Source organism: Ailuropoda melanoleuca, chromosome 17 (genome assembly GCF_002007445.2).
Source record: "Ailuropoda melanoleuca isolate Jingjing chromosome 17, ASM200744v2, whole genome shotgun sequence".
Lineage (NCBI taxonomy): Eukaryota > Metazoa > Chordata > Mammalia > Carnivora > Ursidae > Ailuropoda > Ailuropoda melanoleuca.
In genome coordinates, this window is record NC_048234.1 from 30,926,362 (window position 1) to 30,950,198 (window position 23,837).

The following is a 23,837-nucleotide window of genomic DNA, read 5'->3' on the forward strand; positions in this document are numbered from 1 at the left end:
TTTGTTTCAAAGACAAAGTGTTGTTGCCACTGAGATGATAAGCCATTCTTTAAATAAGGATTTCTTTTTTAAAAAAGGTTTTTATTTATATGAGAGTGAGCGAGCACGAGCGGGGCGGGGGGCAGAGGGAGAGGAAGAAGCAGACTCCCCACTGAGCAGGGAGGACCACCAAGGCTCAGTTCCAGGACCTGGGATCACAACCTGGGCCAAAGGCAGACACTTACCTGACTGTGCCACCCATGAACCATTCATTGGAGCTCAAAAGGCGTGCAAGTCTACTTTTGTGGCTCTATCTTTCGTGTTTTTATCCTGCCACTGTCCTCAAGAAGCTATGCGTTATTAGGTCTAAATGTATATTTCAGATGCCTCAGACACACTGATTATTAAATTCATACCATGAAGGTTACCTGTGTTTGGCATTTGCTTTGAATCCCTTTGGAGCCTTGAGCCAGATATGAATTGAGAACTCCTAAGACCTCAACTACTCAGAGCTTTGGTTATCTGGAATTAGTATAGTGCTCAAAAGTAATACTGTTTCATTTCAATAAAGGATCTCTACCATTAAATTCTTTTTCACTAACTGATTAGGCTGCTCTCCATTTGGAATACCGATTTGAAACAAGTTATCACAGCAAGGCAAACCAGAATACTCATATCCTTGAATTCTCGAGTGAGGCTGAGAAGAAACATCAGACTTCTTTCCTCCATACATGATAGGTCCTACCTAGTCTTTTGTCCCATAATTGTTGTTCCTATTACTTGTATATACTTGATTTATTGACCAAATCTCCTCTGGGTTAGAGACTGATAATTACTTTCACTATGAATACTTCAAAGTTAGATGTTTACAGATCAAAACCGAAATGATTTTTAAAAGAAGTAAATACATGAAGGTAGAGAGGAAGGGGGCTTGGTATGAGGAGTAAGGGAAAAGGAGAATTCAACCACGGACTGCTTCGGGAGGTCTAGGCTCTCTGACACTCCAAGTTTGGGGCAATCACTGACTCTAGATGACTCACTAGTGAAGCCCTGGATGGGCTCCAAGACTACAATTAGTCTTGCCTTGGGTACCATGTCCTGTAGTGAAAACAGCAGTGGAGCAGGACAAAGTGGAGGTGTCCACAGGCACCTTAGGAGATGCAATGTTGAACATGGTCTCAGAATCACCCGTGGCCACTGGACCAGGAACACCAAAGTGGATCACTATACAAGCAAAAATGGAACAACTTTGGTGTTGAGTCTCTGAGAGCTGGGGTTTATCTGTTACAGCTGCTACAGCTACCTTAACCTGTACAGGGGTGACCACAGCACCCTTGCCTCATGGGCTTTCTGGGAGGATTAAATGAGTTGATGCTTGCAAGTCCTCACTCTACGGTCTGGCACACAGTGAGTGCTCAGCATCAAATGTGAACTCTTTAGCAAGAAGGAGGTGGCCGGCCCGGACCACGAGGAGGGACTTATGACCGCAAAACCTGGAGGAAATGTTGCATGTGTGTTTCCACTGGTTGGCCAGTTGGCTTTGAAAAATCATCTACCGTATTCTTCACAATAATACACTAACCAAAAATCATCTACGCTCCCCCCAAATATTCCCAGTGCACATTCCATGACACAACAAGGTAGGTAAATACTTTAGCGGTACTTCCATCTTGATTTCCAAAAACTCTCAAGCTCCAACAACGAGAAATCACATATGGTGCTTAGAACTGGTAAACCAGATTTTGGACTGCTTCGCTCAGTCTTAAAGCACAGGTTACAGTGGTTCAATGATGCTTCAACGTGCCCTGAGGAAATGTTCCCTTTTGTTTGGGAAGAGTTTAGCAGTGATCTGGGCATTCATTCTGCTCTGTGCTCTGAGTGCTGAGGGAAAATGTTGGTATTTTTCCCTCTGCAGTGTTCCAAGGTGCAGCTTGGCTGGTAATCTCTACAGGGCAGAATGAGTCAGCAGTCTGAGTCACTTTACCAGAATGCATCCCATGTGTTCTATGCCGGGTTTCAAATAGCAGAGTGTCTGGTCATGAGGAGGCCTGGAGCTGAGAGCACAGCAGAGCCCCAGAGAGAAAACAAGCCTGAACACTTCCCTCAGACTCCAGCTCCCAATAAAGGAGACAACATCTCAAGAGTAGAAAATCCCCACTGTTCCTCATTTAAAGGAAATTGATTTGAAATAAAAACATGTGGAAGCATAATGAGGTACTATATGTTGGCTAATTGAATTTAAATAAAATAAAAATAAAAAATGTGTGGAAGAAACAGATGAAATGTGCTTAGCAGGCAATAGATTCAGTCAGTCTTGTACGTTTTATTCTCTTAAATTGTCTGGAAAATTACTACTTTTATAAATAGTCTATGTTATGGGTTGAATTGTGCCCTACCCAATGTATATTTTTACTGAAGTCCTAACTTCCGTTACGTCAGAATGTGACCTTATTTGGACACAGGGTTGCTGCAGATACAATAAAGATGAGGTCACTGGGGATGGCCTGCATACTATGACTGGTGTCCACACAAAAAGGGCACATTTGGACACTGAGACAACGAGAGAGGAAAGATGATGTGAACATGAAAGCAGAGATGGAAGTGACACTTCGACCAGCCTAGCAATGCTGAAGACGCCAGCAAACCACCAGGAGCTGGGCGAGAGGCGTGGAAGAGACTCGTGGCCCTCAGAAGGAAGCCCTGCTGCCAACTCGTGAACTTCTTGCCTCCAGAATTGTGAGACACTAAATTTCTGTTGTTTACATCACTCCGCTTGTGCCATTTTGTTATGACAGCGTGAGCAAACTGATACAGTATATATGCCAGAATGAATCCTAATGTCAGGATCGTAACAGGGAGTAATCAAGTCTGATGCCTGCTGATGGTCCTTCCTGAGGAAAGATGTTAATGACTCACAGCTTTTGGGAGATGCTTAAAGGAGGTGTAATCATATTGGATGTTAGCAAGGGAACCATTAATGTGGTTAACCTCGGTTGCTGTGGTGGTATCTCACTGGAATGGAAAGATCTGCCCCCTCCCCTTAATGGTATACTAGGCCCACGATGTATAATCAGCACTTCATCTCTGGTTAAAGAACTCAGGCAAAGTTTGTCCCAGTGAAGCATATGATTTCACAACCATAAATTCTTTTTTCTTTTCTTTTCTTTTCTTTTCTTCTTTTCTTTTCTTTTCTTTCTTTTTTTCTCAGTGAGGCTGTATTATTTTTCATTTTTATTACTTTCTAGTTTTTAATATGGATTTAGATTTTGACGACCTTTATTTCTCTCTACTGGTTCTGCTGCTAAAATGCAGGATTGGAAGCTGCACGTGTGTTGAGCATAACATAACATAGAGACTTGTCCAATTGCTAGGTTGTACACCTGAAATTCATGGGAATTTGTGTGTCAATGACACACTTCAACAGAAAACAAAATGAAGGATCATAAACCTGCATTTCTCTTGGTAATCAAATTGGCAAGTAATGGAAAGGGCCCAAAAGGATCAGGTACAATGATAATTGAAGGAGTGAATTCCAGCATGTGATGTGTATGCCGCACAAGATGTGTGCTGTATTTGGACTCAGAACAACCTGGAGGCCACGTGAAATAGGAAACAGCAGTGCCATCTCCATGGTCCTAGCTTCCAAGTCCTCTCTGTAAGAAGGGCTACCCTCTGACCAGCCACTTTTAATTTACTGCTCCTCAAAGTCACATTCATTCTGACCTCATATGGAGCAAAGTACTGAAACTCTGCATTATTATAATTATTTGCTTTCTGTGGTAGATCTTTCAACAGCATCTGCAACCTTGATTAGATTACAACTATTCTTTATGATATATACTACCATGAACATGAGAGAGAAAAGGTTTGGTAGCTTTCTTCTTACAACATAGAAGGCCACAGCTAACCCATCTGTCAATGCAGTGGTCTCTACCTCCTAAACCAGTGATTCCTTCTGTGTATATCACAAGGACACAGATTCTTCTGATTTTCTCAATACTTTTACCTCCCAAAATTAATTGGGTCATCAGTCAAATAAAGGCCATGACACATACAGCTGTGCACCTGCAGCATCTTGAAGGACTGCTGAAAATTTAAAGAATCCTTTTCCCCATTTCCCTGACATGTCACAGAACTTCCAGTGGATTCCTTCCAGTAACAACTCTTGTGCCCGATCTACTTTCGGACAGCTGGATAAGCAGTACCATTTACAAATATGTGGACCATATTTGATTCTATGATCTCAGCCTTCAGATACAGTAATCTGGAAAAAAAATTGATTAGGAGGGAACAAAGTGGATTGTCTTGGATGCCCAGCTAGGTGGCTTCACTTCCCTAGCTGTTTATTTAAATTGAAAAGGAAATAAAAATCAGATATCACAGGGACAAACTGCAAACAGCAATATGTACTAAGTATTTCTATTTACTGAACATCTATTATATGCCCAGCATTGTGCCAGGAAATGAAAGGGAAATAGAAGTCAAAGATACCAGGGCCCCTGGGTGGCTCAGTAGGTTAAGCGTCCAACTCTTGATTTTGGCTCAGGTCATGATCTCAGGGTCGTGAGATCAAGCCTCGTGTCAGGCTCCCCACTAGGCATGGAGTCTGCTTAAGATTCTCTCTCTCTCCCTCTCTTTCTGCCACCCCTCACACTGTGCTCTCTCTCTTTCTTAAAAAAAAATGTCAAGAATACCATCATTATACTCAATTAACTTAAAATATTGCCTAACTGTGATTAAATAAACACATAAAACAAGCTCAAAATTAATGGAAATTATGGTAACGACTTCAGTCCTAAGTTGGTCCTTTAGACTAAACTTTGCAAGAGTTCATAGGATGGTTATAAACAATGGAGAATTTATAAAAGTCATCATGAAGTAGCTAGGTCTTGACATGCTTTGGAGGACAAATGAGACTTAGACAAACTTATGGGAACTAAAAATATTTCTTTGAGAATCTATCTAGATTTAAAGGGCATTTAGACAGCTATTTCAAAACACACAAAATGAGATTGTGGGGATTCCATCATCATTTTAAAAAGCAAGGTGCATGGGAACAGGATAGGAAGGCTGAAATAGAATCACATGTGAGTAGGGAGGAGAAAACACCACCTCACAGGACACTCTGTGGAGAAAACCAAACTCTGCCCTTAACTGGAGGATTTTTCCAATGGACAGACTGAGTAAATAATGTGTATTTGCTCTTTCAAAGAAGTCATAGGATGTTACTAAGGAGTTGCTTCCCCATTTTGCAATCATCTTTACTATCCCCATTATGCACAAGTGAAAAGCCCTTATCCCGCTGATTAGTATTTAATCTGTGTACCCTTCTTTACACGTACAAATGTCCTTCTTCCTCCTCCCAGAAGATCAGTAGTGTTTCCAGAGATGTACTTAATTGCCTGATTAATTACTGGACTTCTATGTAAATAACTGTAAAGATGTAGATGATCATTTTATCACTTATTCAGCTTGACAAACATTTACAGTTTAACAATTCTGACAAAACCATTCATTCATATGCCCCTGTAATATAAAGGTACGTTAAAGCTATGGTAAGTTTGTAATAATAATAGCCTTAAAATAATTTGCTAACCACAGACAGTTCCCTAAGCAATTATAAGATGCTCTATGTTAATTTAAAAAGGAATTCCAAACAAGGCATTTAAAACCTAATAAGATGCCATTAAATGAAGGGAAACATGGGAGGGGGGGAGAGGAGACAGAAAACCCTAAGGCTTGAACTAGGAGAAATGATTCTCTGAGCTACTGACCCTTGCAAGATCCATGTTTTCCTTGGATTTCTATACACAAAGCAGATTTCTAATTGAAGGTGATTATCTAGTTACTACATCCCAAATTGCATGTATTTCTTGTGTTGAGTCACATCAACATCTAATTATAGGGTGCATCTATCAATTTCAAAGTCCATAGAAACAGTTGTGTCAATCTACCAACTACACACAATGAGAACTGCTCTATAGACTACAAGGCATGATGTAATCACCAAATGTGATTCTCTCTAGTGACAACAGTCTGCCTCCTTGTACTCACATGGATCTATGACCTGAATTACCACGTCAATCAACTGGGAATAAATTTTTCAAAGGAATTACAGAAAAAAGCACCTGCTTTGCTCTTGGGTTTTCTGAGGTATGGACACCCCCTGCATGCCTGTTATTCCCTAGAAATATACACATTGATATCGTCATCAACACCATGAGGAATGAGAAAAAGAACGGTGATACACAATTCTAAAAACCAAAAGATGAATTGCCGTACAGCAATTTTTATCTCCATAAATTTGAGAGCTCAGTGCGTCGACCAAGGCAATATAACGATAGTACAGAAAGACGCAGACTTCGGCATGGCACAAATGTGTCTCTGTAAAATATCATCCCCATTAGTTAGGTTAATTAAGATTAACATACAAGTCATTGAAAACCCCCAAAGTAGAAAAAAGATAATTTACCAAGGAAACACACAACGACAAGAGTAATATGCACCCTGAGTCATTCATTTAATAGATTGGAAGGAGAGTTTTATGAATACTTGAGCTGTTACCACTGATTACCGCAAATGACATGCATCCAAATAGCTTACAAAGGCCAAAGGACAACTCGTTTTCTTCAAAAAGTTCTATGGACGATGTGGGGTGGTGCACAGAAAAGCTGGAAGTGAATCCAATCACATATATAATCATTGCTAGTAAACACACTATACAGATGCACACATACAAATGTGGGTGTTTGTGTTTTAGGTTTTGCTTTACTGAGATGAATAAAATAGCACTTGCCTTGGGAATCCATGCTTGCCATTTTTCATTGACTTGGCACAATGGTTTCATCCAAAATAATAACCCACATTCTTAGTCCAATATATCATAAAGAAGCATTCAGAGCAAAAGATTAACACTGACTTATGCTGTAGAGAGTTGTATACGAGTTGCTCAGACTGCAGTTCTGTAAATCTGTCATTGCCAAAAAAACCCAACCAACCAACCAACCAAACAAACGAACAAACAAAAAACTATTCCTACCCTTACCTCGAGGGTCATGTTCACAGCACTAATGGCCACTTTTATTTCTCCATCTGACAGTTCCTTCAGATCTTTCAGCATTGTCCGTTCAATACTTAAACCTGTAGATGAGAGGGGGAAACATCATGTTACCCTTGGGGAACTGTTCTTGGAAATATCAAGGGATCATGTAAAGAATTCACCCTGTTAATTTCAATATCCCCCTCCCCCAAGATCTCTTTTATCTGTAAACACATATGAAGGCAAAAATCACATTGGTAACAATATTTGCATCAGTTAGGTTCCCAGCAGTAAACAGAATTCACCCTTCATGATGAAAAAAAATAAGATTTTTGGCAGGACACTTACAGAGATGTGGGTGAGAGTGAGAAAATGAATGAAGGATGGTGAGGCATCCAGACACTAGCAAAAGGACAAAGAAAAGAAACAGAAAGTAGAGGAGAGAGGCTGCCAGAAACAGCATCAAATCAGTAAGGAAACAAGGAAGAAATACTACAGTCTGTCTCTTCTCCTTCCTTTGAACTTCATGCCCCACGTGGTGCTAACTCTTCTCACTAACCAAACTGAGCCAGAAGCCACAGGACTAAACGTTTAGAAGTAAAAGCTTCTAGAGGCCCGTAACAGACAAGGGCAGAGAATGGAATGGGGGAGAGGTGTGCAAAGGAGGAAAACCTAGCGTTATCACGCAAAGTAGCTAAGTCGTACCTCACGAGGCAAAATTTGCTTTCAGGATGGATTTAGTTGAGGCCCCATATTTTCTAGTGTAACTTTACTCAAAATGCACTTTTTACTTAAAAAGTGAGTTTTTATTTATTTTTATTTATTGGTGGGTTATATTTATAACCCATTAAACTATCATGATTAAATTGGTCACCCTTGTAATAGACTTTAGCAATTGGAGCCACTGGATTCCTTAAATGATGGGAAGAATAATCTGGAATGGCTGAATTATCCAGAACTGCATAGTTTGAGTCAGCTGACCAATGCGCTTCACTAAAATCTACCCCTGAAAAGCAGGAAAAGGTCTGGCTTGACTTTTAACTCTCACTCTAGGATATTATATGTGATTAGGCCTAACCTCTTCAGGAGAAGACCCGTAATAAAGCCCAGTAGAGCACATACATCCTTCCCAGATGTATGTTAAGGACACCAGAGTTGACTACTTTCCCTCCCAACTAGAACATTCTGTCAATCACAGCAGTGTGGGGAGGGAAACAGACAGAGTACGAAATATTTTTCTTTGACTTCAAGACTGAAAGGCCACCATCAACTATACTGCAGCATAAAATGATTTACAGAATATACTGTGACATTAAAAGCTTGGTCTAGTTTTGGGGTGCCTGGGTGGTGCATTCGGTTAAGCACCCGACTCTTGGTTTTAGCTCCAGGTCATGATCTCAGGGTCATAAGATCAAGCCCCACGTCAGGCTCTGCGCTCAAGTGCAGAGTCTGCTTAAGACTCTCTGCCCCTCCCCCAGCACTCTCTCTCTCTCTCTCTCTCTCTCTCTTTTTCTCTCAATTAAATAAATAAATTAAAAAAAAAAAAAAGCTTGATCTGGGCTTGAAAGTGCATGACAAGGGGCACCTGGGTGGCTCAGTCAGTTAAGTGCCTGTGTTCAGCCCAGGTCATGATCCCAGGGTCCTGGGATCGAGCCCGGCATGGGGCTTCCTGCTCAGCAGAGCACCTGCTTCTCCCTCTTGCGCTCCCCCTACTTGTGTTCTCTCTCTCTGTTAAATAGATAAATAAAATTTATTTTAAAAAAAAAAGAAAGTAAATGACAAAATACACGTACGTCCACACACGTACACTTGTAGCAGCTGCATCGGTGCCCCACTCACTCTTGCTCAGATCTTGCCATCGCAGTGTGCGCCAGCAACATGCCCACACATCAGCACCTGAGTCTCTTCCTGGGGCCTTTTTCTGGCCGCCAGAGCCTCCTCTGGGGGAATTCACATCTCCTGGGACCAAGCAGCCCTCAACAGTCCAGAGCTACGCTGGTAAATGTTGAACAATCAGCAACTAACCTGATTTGTAATGTTTGCTCGTTTCTGTGGTGTCAATACTTCCACTGTGGTGGATTTCAAGCTGCCAACCCAACATCGCCTAACTCAAAAAACTCCTGAAAATTTACCAACCAGCCCCTGGAGCTTGGATGGACAAATTTAACAACCTGCACCCTTTCAGGTGGGATAACACTGAGGTGCAATTTCACACTCTTTCCTTGGGTTCCCTAGCGGGATGAAGGCATGACTTCCCACACAGCTAACCTGCTTGATAGACCACGCCATCCCCCGTCAGTGTGCCCAGGGATCACCTGCCAAATAAGCTGCTTTGCTTCGGGCTCTGCCCCTGGGGGTTCCAAACTAAGGGAGAAAGCTACGTCTACGTCGGGGTTTCGGTCCTGGCCTAGTCACTTGCCAGCTGTGTATGTGACGACAAGAAAGCAAAGCTGCCTCTCTGTGCCTCAGTGTTCAAATCTGGAAATTGGGGATAATAATAGCACCTGAACTCTCAGGGTTGCCACAAAGACTCAGTAAGATAATCCATGCCAAGGTATACTAGCAAAACTTGGTGTGTATCAGGCACTCCGTGAATTAGATCTATTTATGATTATTATAAAACAATTGAGCCAGGAAACCCATTGTCTTGGTAAAGCTGAGATTGAGAGAATAATTTTATCTGCTTAGCTGTCTTCTTTCTTCTTTTTTCTTTCCTAAAATTAATTGATTTATGAAATCCCATTGTGCTTGACATTGCTCCTGCCATATTCTCAGAATAGAACCCACTCAGCCCAGGGATTTCATGTAATGAGGCATCTGGGGTGCACATTAGACGCGTGAATTAACCATATATCCAGACACGAAGGCCTCAGAGGAGGGCTGCATCAGCTGCCTGCTTCCAGGTGAGCCGACATTATGTGCCTGGAAACCTTCCACGAGCACAAACAATAGGGAAGAAAAGGAAGACACACTCAAATTCACTTTCTGGCCCCTGGCCATATGCCATCCCATAAACCTTCCCTACTCAGAGGCTGCGACAGAGCTGGGGGACAGTCACTCACCCTGAGCACTGAATTGGGTCTCCTGCAGGACATTGATAATGTCCTCTCTTGGAGGCAAGCTAGGAAACTTCTCTTCCAGGATAGAGAGAATTTCTTCTTGCTTCTCTGAGATCTTCTCGGAGTCCATGGTCATCCACTTGAAAAGGATGCTACCTAAAAGGTATGAATGAAAATGGCCTTCAACTTTCCAGCCGCACCAGGAAAATAATGTTTTCTGGCCTCTCGATCTATACTTCCCCTTCCAACTTCTTCCCTGGACCAGAGGCCTCCACAGAGTAGCATTCAAGAGGCAGATTTTAGAAACCCCTTCAGAAGGGGGAATGAAGCATGAGAGACTATGGACTCTGAGAAACAAACTGAGGGCTCAGAGGGGAGGGGGGTGGGGGAATGGGATAGACTGGTGATGAGTAGTAAGGAGGGCATGTATTGCATGGTGCACTGTTATACGCAAATAATGAATCATGGAACTTTACATCAAAAACCAGGGATGTACTGTACGGTGACTAACATGATATAATAAAAAAAATATTATTACAAAAAAAATAGTTTTCCTCATATTAAAAAAAAAAAAGAAAGAAAGAAAGAAACCCCTTCGGATACTGTCTGCCCTGCCTCTTTGTTCACCAGGTATTAACCTCCATACCTTGACTATAGCACTTTGTGGTACAGAGTTTATGGATAAAGGAACAAAATGCATAGCTTTTCCCACACAAACATACAAAATGATATATGTTGCTTTATGATTTCAGAATGGAACTGAATGGCCAACTATTTTAAAATATTCAAATTTTTTAATATTTCCCTTTACTATTCCCTTTAAGAGACCACAGAGAAGACTGTTCCCGCTCATCACAGTATTGATTTCATGTAGGAACTTTTTCCTTTTAACAACGAAACGACTGCAAGGTCCCACTGTCCACAGCAAACCAATCTGACAAGGTCACCACCTGAAGCCCACTCTCTGTCTTCCAGGCACCACACACTGCTTTGACGTCACCACCATCTATTTATAAGAATTCACAAACTGGGTCTAAATTACAGACTTCGATTACAAAGTGACTTGCCGACATGAACGACCCACCTCTGACAAACTCCTGGAATTTCTATGCACAATCTCACCTTGAAAAGGAGGAGTTACCACCTGTCATATCCCCTTCCCCTGCCTCCTGATCCCAGGCTAACATGGAGCCATGGGGAAAGAAAAGTTTTGCTTAATGATGAATGATTAAACTCTCTAAAAATCCCCACACCTATGGATTAATCAAGATGTCACCATCTCTCTGGTTTTTGTTCTGACCTTAATGATAGTCATGGGGGAGACAAAAGGAAGAGAGAGGTAGGAATGAAAAAGGAGAAATGATGTAGTGAGTGAGAGAAAGCCATAGTATGCCATCTCAGCATCTATCCTAAAATCTACAGAACCTAGAGATTAGATCTACACTCACCATTAAACATCTTGAAAAACCTCATGCAAGTCATCTGGCCTGTTACCACTTGTCCATTTTAAAACAGAAATAATACTTTTTCCCCAGCTTATAAAGTTATAGGAGGAATCAATGAATGTAAACATCAAAATAACAAGTAAATAATGCCTAATATATTTTAAACATTCATTCATTCATTCATTCATTCATTCATTCATTCATTCAGCAAAGAACTAGCAAGCACCTACTACAGGGCAGGCATTGTGCTAGGTGATAATGATTCAAGACTGAAATAGAGATAGTCATGTCCCGTGAAGCTCAGAGTAGTTCAGGGACTACAAACAAGTAAACACAGATGATTTCTTTATTTGGGGGATAAGAAATAGCACTGGGAAAATACACAGCACTCCAGATCTAGGCCAGAACTTAGGAGTCAAAAAAAGTTTTATAGCGAGAGTTAACTTTTCCTGAGACTTGAAGGATATCTTAAGGTGAAGGCAAAGTACGAAGATCCTGGGTCGGGTAGACCACGTGCAGAGACATGGAGGTGGGAGAGGCTCTGGCCGCCTCACGGAACAGAAAGCAATTAATTAGAGCTAGGCAGTATGGTTTCAGGAAAAAAATGTTGGAAAATTTGGTTGGAGAGGTGGACAGGGGCAAGGTCATGAAGGGCCTTACAAGCTGTCTTAAAGTTTGTCTTTTATATTCTAAAGGAAATAGAGAGGCATTAAAAATTTTGAAGCCATGAGCAGTGCCTTGCTGGCTCGGTCAGTGGAATGTGTGACTCTTGATCTTGGAGTCATGAGTTTGAGATCTATGTTGGCCTAGAATTTACTTAAAAAAAAAAAAAAAAGAGCTTTCACTAGCGAGAGATAACGTGTTCACATTCATGTTTATAAGAATCCCTCCAGCTACCAGGCAGAGAATGAATTAGACAGGGCATATAGGGAGAATTAGAAAGCCATTTTACTTTTTTTTTTAAAAGACTTTATTTATTTATTTGAGAGAGAGAGAGAGCGCGCGCGAGCATGAGTGGGGGAGGGGAAGAGGCAGAGGGAGAAAGAGACTTTCTGCCGAACAGGGATCCTGATGTGGGATTCAGTCCCAGGACCCTGGGATCATGACATTTAACCGACTGAACCACCCAGGCATCCTAGAAAGTGGTTTTAGATGAGAATTAAGGAAGGCACAGTCAGCATGAGGAGAAGTGAACAGATTCGAGACAAATTATCATTTAAACACATAGAGTAACCAACTGGATTCTGAGTATACCCTTCAGCCTGACAATTACTGACATAGAATCCAAAACATAAAGGTGGTTTTTACACTCTTTGTTAAGGCAATGGTGAATCTGAATTTCAAAAAAGACCCTCATTTGCTTCTTGGGGCTCTGACAAATTACCTGTACCAAGAACAAGGAGAAAAGCTAGATTAAAAAAAAAAAATCTGTGATGGTGTCAGACAGTTACACAGGTGACTATCTTAAAAGTTAAGAGCCCACATTTGGTGTGGTTTTTTCCTCTCTAGCTATTTGCTAATTCCTAAGTTGTAGCCAACGAGATAAGAAGGTTCACAGATCTAATAATCATTTCACAGGAATAGTGAGACAAAAATTAGAGTGTAGGGATCTATTTACAGAAAAGGAGTGTTGGTTAAATGACCCAGGTTTTGAGAGGAGGCCCCTGGAGAGTTTATACCCTGGGATAGAGGTTGGAGAACTATGGTCTGCAGGAAAATCTGACCCACTGCCAGATGTTATAAATAAAGTTTTATTGGAATACAACCACACTTATTAATATTGTTTATGGATACTTTTGTGTTTGTAGTTGCAACAGAGATCAGTAGGTCTGCAAAGCCTAAAATATTTACTATCTGACCATATACAGATAGTTTGCTGACCTCCGCCATAGCAGAAGGATGAAGCGAAAATAGATTAGTCTTCACGATGACTGAAATCCTGATTTGAATCAGCTCAAACACAAAACAGGTTAAGTTTATCTGATACTCTTCTAACTGCCTTTGAGGTGCAAAAGTAAATCCTCTCTAAAGCAAAAGAATCTCATCAACCACGGACTCATCATCTCTATATTTTTCATGTATGTTATTCAGCAATCAATAAAAAATTGCTAGACATTAAAAAAATATGAACAAATGACTGAAAACTCTGGGGGGGGGCAGGAACTCATGAGACAAAGAATGGAAATGGAACTAGAGGGGATTTTTAAAAAGTAGCTGGAGAATTAAGGTAGAGAGAATGTATAAATAAAATATTCAAAAGGAATTTTTTAACTGTAAATTTAATAATTGAATTTAAGAGTCAAAAAATGTGTTTAACAACAGATTAGATGAGGAGAAGATGAGTAAATTGGAAAATATGTCAGAAGAAAGTATCCATACTGAACTATCCATACTGAAGTATGGAAAGAAAAAAGGGAAGAAAAATATAGAACAATATAGGAACGAGCATAAGGGACCCAGGGAACATGGAGAAAAGGTCTAACATACATGCAATGGGAGTTTCCCTTGGAGAGGAAAGAAAATGGGACTGAAATTATATTTTAAAAGGCAATGGCCAATCACCTTTCAAAATTAGTGAAAGCTATCACTCTACCATTCACGTTAAACTATGAACCCAATCAGGATAAATGCAAAGAAAAAGACCTCTAGGCACATGACACTAAAACTGCTAAAAATTACAGAGAATAAAAATTTTAAATCAATCAGAGAAAAAGGAGCATGACTGTCAAAGGAACAACAATAAAACTGAGAGCTGACCTCATCAAAAATGATAACAGTCAGAAGACAATGGAATTATCTTCAAAGTGCTGATCTAAACTTCTCTACTGACTGAACACATGCAAAATGAAGACATTTCCACAGAAATAAACCGCAACTGTGTGTCAAGAGAAAACCCACACTAAAATCAATAGTAAAAGAAGAAAACTGCTATAGATGGAAGGAAAGAAAAACACTGGAGAATGTGAATATGTGGACAAGAATAAATCAATATTAGCTGTCTAAAACAATTACAGTATTTTTTTTAAAAAGATTTATTCATTTATTTTAGTGGAAAGGGGCAGAGGCAATGTAATTCACCATATTAATAGAAGAAACAAATCCTTAATTGGATGAAGGGCATTTATGAAAACAAATCCTTAATTGGATGAAGGGCATTTATGAAAACCAAATAAAGAAAGCAAACCTTGTACTGAACTGTGAAGTATTGAAAACCTTCCACCTCAAATCAGGGGTGACACAGAGATGCCTACTCTCACCGTTTCACTGTGAACCCAGCCAGAGCAATGAGGCAAGCAAAAGAAGTAAGAGGTACAAGGAAAGGAAAAGGAGATATAAAACCCGTCTTTTCTCATAGACAGTATGTTTGTGTATATAAAAACTCAAAGAACATCTAAATGAGGGGCGCCTGTGTAGCTCAGTCCATCAAGCATCTGCCTTCAGGTCGAGTCATGATCTCAGAGTCCTGGGATTGAGCCCTGCGTCAGGCTCTCTGCTCAGTGGGGAGTCGGCTTCTCCCCTTCTCTCTTGTTCTCGCTCTCAAAAAAAAATTTTTTTTTTAAAAAGAGCCTATAAATGAGCTTAACATAGTAAGTAAATTTAGCAAGGTTGCACGATAGAAGTTTAATAATACAAAATCCGTATTTCTAAAAATAATCACAATTACAAAATTGAATTTAAATTTTTTTTTAAAAACCTATAATAGCATCAAAATGTAAGATCCTTAGGAATAAACTTCACAAAAATGTGCCTGGTTTACAGTCAAACCAAGAATCCAATGTCTTTGATTTAGGAATCTTAGTTTTTAAAATACATAAAATAGAAAGGCAGTATTCAGAAATTAATCTAACAGACACTGCACTAAACAGAGTCTTACCGAATAATTCAATGAAAGAGACTTCCAACACTGATTTATGATTGTGACTTGACAATTTGAAAGATGATGTACTGATGTAAGTGGGAAAAAATAACTCAAAAAGATGCTCACCATACTCCCAGTTGTTTTTACTGCAAAGGAATGGCCATGGCCCAGCTTTATTCAATGATTCAACTGAAGCAAATGTTTCTATTTCACATTAAAGACCCATTTAACTATATACTTAGTTAAATATCAATATCAGGATATATAGCAGCCAAAGGCACCTCCTGGCAAAATCAAAGCTGTTTTTGGAGTAAGAGTTGATTTAACTTCCAGCAAATTCTGCAGAACTACAAAAAATATTTAAGTCCATACACATGTATCCAACAGTGTCCTGGCTATTCATGGGCCAGGGGGAATTAACAAGAAGCAACAAAGAAAGCAATTACAATAAAACTGTAACAAACATTTCATTCCATTAGGAAAAAATCAACCACAATGTTCTTTGTTCAAAAGAATGGCAAAGTGAAGGAACTCTTGCCAAAAGCAATTGCAGTACATTAATATTAAACATGATCTAATGAAGTCAGAAGTTGTTTGGGGAAAACATTCACCACAGTAAAGGCATATTCTGCATGATAAATTCTTAGCAGAAAAGAAGGGATTTAAACCTCTTTCTTTCTTTCACTTGGGATTGATTCTTTTTTTTACCCTGAAACAAACAAATAAATAAATAAAAGAATGAATAATGGGCGGGGCGGGGGGAAGGAGAAGGAAGGAGAAAAAAGGATTGAAAGTAAAACAGCTCACATTTTTGCCTGAAAAGGGATAAAAAAAGAAGCATATTACTCAAGTGCTTAATAATCTTATACATTTAAAACGTCTGAATTTAAGAATAAGGCTCATCTTGGCAGGGCATAAGAACTCTGAGGTTGAGAAACTGTTCTGGTTTTATATCTAGCAAAAAATTAAGTAAATAAATAATAAGTAATCTCTTTCCTCTACCCCCAACACAGATTGTCCCTCTTCCTCAGCGAAACAGGATGGATGAAATTCTCTTCGGACTTTGTAACCATTTCGGGAGACAGATGATTCACTGGGATAAATGATTCCCTCTTTGGGCAGGAGAGGGGAAAAAAAAAAAAAAAGCAAGAAAAAAATCTGGCACCGCTCCTTTCCCATTTGACCTCCTTAAAAGGATCTTTTTTGAAGCCGTTAATCCAGGCTACTAAAATAACAAGCAACTATTCTTTATTAAAGTTCAAATGGAACTGCCAATAGAAAGGAGAGAGTGTGTTTCTTAAAAACTTAGGGCATAGGTTTTCTACGCCCTAAGCGATGAACAATTGCCATTGCTTGTTTCACTATTCATAATTGTGGCTCTGTGAAAGCCTTCTACAAATAAATGACAGGCCTTTCTGGGGAAGTGTGGTCTTAATGGAAACCCGACTGATAATCAGTGGCTGCAACTTCCTTGTTGCCAGCTGGTTCCCAGAAGCGCACACACACACACACACACACACACACACGTGCCTGCACCAAATCCCCTATGTGATGATTCAGCAATTTAATGGACCTTAAATTTGGCAATAGTCCTGTAGTGCACACCTCTGGGGAAATTAAAGAACACAGGTTGAGGATTCTGGCGGGTTCATAATCATTTGCTTTTGGCAAAAATTCAGGGCAAAACCAAACACCAACTTTAGGCCACTCTGACTGTCTACGGTGACTTTTAAACAGGCGCAGGCTGCAGCCTGTCTGAAAATGATAACAAAAGGACCTCAGAAGCGTAGAGTAGGAAGGGGGAAAAAAGAGCAGGAAGAGAGGAAAAGGAAATGCAGAAGAGGAGAAAGAAAATAAAGAAAAAAGAACCACGACAGCAAAAACAGACGTGGGGGAAGGGAAAGAAATAAAAAGACATTTCCAAAAATCAGGGTCATTTACCATCCCGTCTGAACGAACACATTCTCTTCTTAGACAAATAATTAGAAAGTCATCTATGGAAGTAAGTCTGCTTCTTTCCAGATGAACGTGATGCGAATAATCTGGGTCTTGAAATTTCAAGTTTGAAGTATGTCTTATTAAAAGACCACAGCAAGACCCAGCTTTTGTCTGATGTATTAATTGAAGGAAATGCAAACTACATGGACCTCATTAAATCCCCTGCATGGTCTGAACACACACTGGCTATGAGTGAGTCACCTGTTGACACTTACCCATGAATGTCCGGCTGCGGCCCAGAGGGCACAGGGACAAGGGAGATTATTAGAGAAACACAGCAGGTTATTTCTACCCTGGCAACACAATGCCTACTTCTAATTGGTATATAAATGATTTTTAACAACATCCGTAATATCCAAGTTCTACCTCAATATTTGAATATGATATTCTCCCACAAGACAAACACGGCAATATATATCTACAGCTTTCCGTGTAAGACTACAAAAGACTCCAGCATGATTGAATTTAAAGATTTATTTCCTGTATTGTGAGAAAAATAGCAACATGGAGAGAAAAGAAATTTAGAACAGAAAATCAGATTCCTACACTGGGTGGTATATGCAAATAATGAATCATGGAATTGCATCAAAAACTGGGGATGTACTGTATGGTGACTAATATAATAAAATAAAAATTATTTAAAAAAAAAAAGAAAATCAGATTCCTAGACTAACAACAGTGAAGTTGATTAAAACACCACCACTGCTCTGATTGACCGGGGAGTGGGAAATATCTGACACACTGCACTCAGTTCCTGCATAAACTGTTACTACATACGTTGGAGGCTGTCTCTGACATTATTAGGGATATTTTCCAGAAGACTGTTGCAAGGGAAAAAATACTTTAGACTTAGATTTTTTTAAAGAAGGAACTGGGCTATGTATTTGTCTTAGTAATGATATAAATATTACAATGTATTTGTTTTTTATTTTTTTCAGTGGCTCCAGGAGGCTCATATGCCACGTTTTGGATTGAATACTATTTTTACTCCTTCGATATTCTTATTCTATCTTTGATTTTATACCTTTCTTGACACATTTTTGTTTTTCCTGACTCTGACTTTTTCCCCCTGTTTTATTATATTTGCAAGCATTTTTGTAAACCACTTCATATACTCTATGTGAGAAGGAAGGACACGAATAATAAACAGATAAATGATAGATGATTGACTTATGCAAACAGATACTACATGTATTTATTTATTTAAAGATTTTATTTATTTAGAGAGAGAGAGCATGTGTGCACAGAGGGGAAGGGCAGAGAGAGAGAAAGAGAGAGAAAGACTCTCAAGCAGACTCCATTATGAGCACAGAGACCATCACGGGTTTAGATCTCAGGATCCCAAGATCATGACCCCAGCTGAAATCAAGAGTTGGATGCTTGACCAACAAGCCACCCAGGTGCCCCAATACTATATTTAATATAAATGCAGACTTCTAATAACAATGAGAATATAACTATATGATTCTATTTATATAATATTCAAAACAGGCAAAACCAATCTATGGTATTATGGGGTACAGACAAGGGGTAGTAAAATATAAAGGAAAGCAAGGAAGTGTGTGCCATAAAAATCAGACTGGTTACCTTCAGTTAAGGAGAAACTGAGTAGTGATGAGAAGGGTCACAAAGAGGTCTTCTTGTTTTATTTCTTTACCTGGGTAATCGTTAAGATGTTCCTTTTGTGATAATTCGCTGAACTTTGTATTTATGTTTTGTCTTGTTTTGTGTACGTGTATTATACTCCATGAAAGGGTTAAAATTATATATACAGGGGTGCCTAGGTGGCTCAATCAGTTAAGCATCTGCCTTCAGCTCAGGTCATGATCTCAGGGTTTGAGATCGAGCCCTGCATCGGGCTCCCTGCTCATCAGGGAGTCTGCTTCTCCCTCTCCCCTTCCCTCTGCTCGTGCTCTCTTTCACTTGAGCTCTTTCTCTCTCTCTCTCAAATAAATAAATAAATAAATAAAATCTTTTAAAAGTTATATATACAATTATGTCTATGTATATATAGAAAAAGACAGAGAGAGAGACAACCAAAAGATGAAAATAAAAACAAAGGCTTGCAAAATAACAGAACAAATTGTACTAGGATTTCTAAAAGCTAAAAAAATAAAAATAAGAAGAGGGTTTATTACTGCAAAGAACAATGTCCAAATTCTGGACATTAAGAATGTTGGAGGGACGGGCAGGGATGAAATGGATAATCTCATTTCACAGAACTAACTAAATCAACACCGTCATAAAAATAGAAGGTATATACACAATTGTGCATAATCCATCTTATGACTGTGTTTATTGAGGGCCTCCTATGTGGCATGCGCTGTTCCAGACACCAGAGACACGTCAGCGGAGCAGTGAACAAAACAGAGAAGGTCTGCTTTCTCGTGAAGCTTGCATTCTGGAGTGAAAGAGCAAAAGGGAGGAAGAAAGTTGCAACAGGCATAAAGGTAAGTAGATAGAAATAAGCATTCCAGAAGGAAGGGACATCTTATGTAGATCCTTAAGAGTGGAAAGAGTTTGGCATATCTGAAAGACCGAAGGGCCCCGTCCCTGGAACACTCGAAGGGAAAAGATAGGGAGGAATACATGACATGTCAGGGCCGGCAAGGAAGAGGTCCTATTATAGATTGGGTGCTTGGGGATGGTGCCTGGATTTTGAATGCGATGGATTTTAAGCAGGAGATAGACATAACTGATTTATACTTTTAAAAGGCCATTCTGACTACCTCATGAACAGTAGATTTTATGGAGGGAAGAGGGCAGCACTCAGGCGGCCATTGCATTAGTCGGAAGAGACAGAATGGCAGCTGCAACAGCATCACCAGCAGTGATCACAGGAGTGTGGACAGATTCAGGTTACACTGCAGATGGAGAGTCAGCAGGACTGGCTGACAGATCAATGTGGGAGGAAAGGAAATAGAAAGAATCAATTTAGATTGTGGCTGGAGGAAACGGTGGTGGTTGGCAGTGCCTTCTACTGACATGGCAAAGCTGAGATAAAGCAGGTATGGAGGCACAGGGGACTAAAGGGGTTCATTCCAGCCACGGTTAGGTGGTGGTGTTAGTTAGACATGCATGTGAAGATGTCACATGGGCACTGCAGACGAACCTGGAATATGCTAAAGAGAGGTCTACAATCTCAGAATGAAATGAGGCCACTTAAGGATAGTGTGTAGACAGGAAACAGACGCTTAACTACAGAGAACCAACTGAAGGTTACCAGAAGGGAGGGCGCAGGGGATGGGGGAAGTAAGAGGATGGGAATTAAGCAGTGCACCTGTCGTGAGAAGCACTGGGTAATGTATGGAAGTGTTGAATTATTCTATTGTGCACCTGAAACTAATATTACACTGTATGTTAACTAAGCTGGAATTTAAACAAAAACTTAAAAAAAAAAAGAAGAGCATATAGAAAAAAATGTCCCAGGATGAAAGTTGACAGCACTGTAATACTCAGAAGTTGAGCAGGGGAGAAGGAGCTAACCAAGCAAGACTAAGGAAGAATAGGCCCAAACTCTCACACATGAGGGAACACACTGAAAATTACCATTTTTCCCCCCAGCATAGTGGCTAAGAGGCATACTGAGGGTCCTCTCCAGGGACTGAGGGGATCAATGGCCCACTTGAAATCCATTTACAGCACGCCAGTGTGCCTCAGCATGATGTGTTCTAGGATATGACCACGGGAATGAAAGTCAAAGAACAATCAAATTGATTAAGTACTTTGTTCATAGTAAATTCAAGGTTTTTGGGTACAAAGTTCATAATATATCCCCCAAAGAGGTCTAATTAAGACACTTTAAAAAAACTCTTTCAAGTCTCAGCCATAAATATTTAGTCTCATGACATCTGGAAACAGACATTTTTCAAAATTCTTTGTGGCAAGCGTGTGCATAGAAATTTTATTTTCCTTCAAGGTCTAGAAAAATGCATAAATACACTCTAGAAATGTGTGTCAAATTGATTATTTTGAACACCCCAAAACATAAAATAACATAGCTGTTTATAGAGAAAGCTCCTTCGGACAGAGAACTATCCATGTTACGAAAATAAGGAATGCTAGAATTATTTACAGGCACATCCAAAACCTCCCATTTGGTTTGGTGTTAATACATGATTGGAAAACTATGAAATCTAACGTTGAGTTTAGTGAATATTGAAAAATTCGACTTGATTCCTTTCTGATACCTACTAAAGATTTAGGAACACTTATTTATTTATTTATTATAATTTTTTTTTAAGATTTTATTTGTTTATTTGACAGAGATAGAGACAGCCAGCTAGAGAGGGAACACAAGCAGGGGGAGTGGGAGAGGAAGAAGCAGGCTCATAGCGGAAGAGACTGACGTGGGGCTCGATCCCATAACGCCGGGATCACGCCCTGAGCCGAAGGCAGACGCTTAACCGCTGTGCCACCCAGGCGCCCCTATTATAATTATGTTTTCAGATTGAATTAATTATGTGAGAGAGAGAGAGCAAGGAGGAGGTGAGAGGCAGAGGCAGAAGTGAGAGAAGCAGACTCCCCGCCGAGCAGGGAACCCGACAAGACGAGGGGCTTGATCCCAGGACCCTGGGATCATGACCTGAGCCGAAGTCAAACTTCTTGGGACGCCTAGGTGGTTCAGTTGGTTAAGGGTCTGCCTTGGGCTCAGGTTATGATCCCAGGGTCCTGGGATCGAGTCCTGCATCAGGCTCCTTGCTCAGCGGGAGCCTGCTTCTCGCTCTGCCTGCCGCTCTCAATGCTTGTGCTCTCTCTNCTCCTTGCTCAGCGGGAGCCTGCTTCTCGCTCTGCCTGCCGCTCTCAATGCTTGCTCTCTCTCTTTCTCTCTCTCTCTCTGACAAATAAATAAATAAAATCTTAAAAAAAAATAAAGTCAAACCTCTTGGATCCCCATCCTTTAGTTCCTTCTTGGCACAACTGCTCAGTGATGTTCTGTGGNCTTTCTCTCTCTCTCTTTGACAAATAAATAAATAAAATCTTAAAAAATAATAAAGTCAAACCTCTTGGATCCCCATCCTTTAGTTCCTTCTTGGCACAACTGCTCAGTGATGTTCTGTGGCCTCTTCACACATGTACACACACTTACACATGCACACATGCACACTTTGGCCAAAGGTCTCCAGGGCATTCTTTCCACTGTAGTAAGCCACATCCCAGACTCTGTGACTCTGGACTGTCTCTCATGACAGTATCTATATCTGCAGTCTTTGCATGTAGAGGCACTTCATCCTCTTACATCCCAATGTCCAGGCAGCAATCAAGTGACGTCCCTACTCTGCCAACTTCCTACAGGATACCATCTCAAGCCCAACCTTAAGAAAAACCTCCAATGATAAGAAAAAACAACCTCTGGTTCTTGGTAGCTCTGTTAACTAAAACCAACATCACTCATAAAAGGGTCTGCATCCGTTCTAATTCCTTAAATCTGAATATCATCATTATTATCATCATCGACAGCAAAATCATACCTTCGTACCAATGTATCACAGTTGCTCTGATTTAACTATCTACAGAAAAGCAGGATGACGAGCGATTCGCGGACTATCTTCCTTTCCTGCTAAACAATGCGTGTATTTCTTGAACAAGACACCAAGCTTCTTAGTTTGCAAGAAATTCAAACAAAATATTCTCTAGTGTTTGCCTGCACTGCACATTTGCACCATCAAACAACTTCTCTCTTGGCTGGGATCCCCAATTACCTTTATTTTCCTTCTGCTCTGTCACAGAGATAAATGATTCGTATTTATTTGGTTTAGATGAGGGCACAGTTTCCCACAGAGCATTTTTATAGCTGTCCATTGCCAGAAAAAATTGAAAACAGGTTTACTGGGGCCATGAGTTCTAAAATATTCACAGGACCTACATAATTTGGGACATTTTCCTCTCCACATTGTGGAAGAGACAGGAAACGAAGGAAAGTGTCTTCAAAAGAGTGGTGTCAACGTACTCTTGGTCATCTCCTTCCATTTAAAAAAGTTCTTTCAGTCTGTTAATCACTGTTTTTCACTTTCTTGTGTCAAATACTTCTGAGAAAAACCCATGTCTACCATGCTCAAGGTGGATTATTGAAAGAAAAAAAAAAGCTTTATACAACACCCAAAGCTGTTCTAGGTGAGGCAATACTGAATTTTTGTGGTAACTTGGTGCCACCACAGTCAGCTAACAATTTCCAGGTTAGAAAGCCCTTTTAGAAGCAGTGTGGGCTCCATGGATGGAGATGAAAAATATTGAAAGGATAATCGATGACGACATGCTGGGAACACAGGGCTGAGTTAGGACGGGAAATGTTACAAGATGGGGGCCAATGAGCTGACAAGGTGACTATAAAGGCCCAACACACAATCATCAACATGAAAGGTGTTTATTTTTGCCATCCAAGCAGCATTCCACAGACCAAGCATATAGAAGTATCAGGCGACATTTCAAGGTGAGGATGCGGATTCTGGCCCCGCATC

The 23,837-nt window shown here is 40.2% G+C and overlaps 1 protein-coding gene and 1 long non-coding RNA gene across 7 annotated transcripts in view; one reads left to right on the forward strand and one right to left on the reverse strand.

The window, feature by feature from the left end:
- Positions 1-23,837, reverse strand: part of PRUNE2 (prune homolog 2 with BCH domain) — a 260,462-nt gene that overhangs the window by 173,054 nt on the left and 63,571 nt on the right. For all 5 annotated transcript variants that reach the window (XM_034646743.1, XM_034646741.1, XM_019805122.2 and 2 more), the window contains exons 5-6: positions 10,081-10,233; positions 7,025-7,119 (exon numbers count right to left, since the gene is read on the reverse strand). In XM_034646743.1, coding sequence (XP_034502634.1) covers positions 7,025-7,119; positions 10,081-10,233 — 248 coding nt within the window. The remainder of the gene's footprint in view (positions 1-7,024; positions 7,120-10,080; positions 10,234-23,837) is intronic.
- Positions 2,402-16,676, forward strand: LOC117796922. Of its 2 annotated transcripts, none has more exons than XR_004621627.1 (3): positions 2,402-2,715; positions 6,006-6,132; positions 16,395-16,676. It is a non-coding gene; the product is annotated as an uncharacterized LOC117796922 (long non-coding RNA). The 2 variants fall into 2 exon arrangements; XR_004621626.1 differs by lacking the exon at positions 16,395-16,676 and adding an exon at positions 10,902-11,579.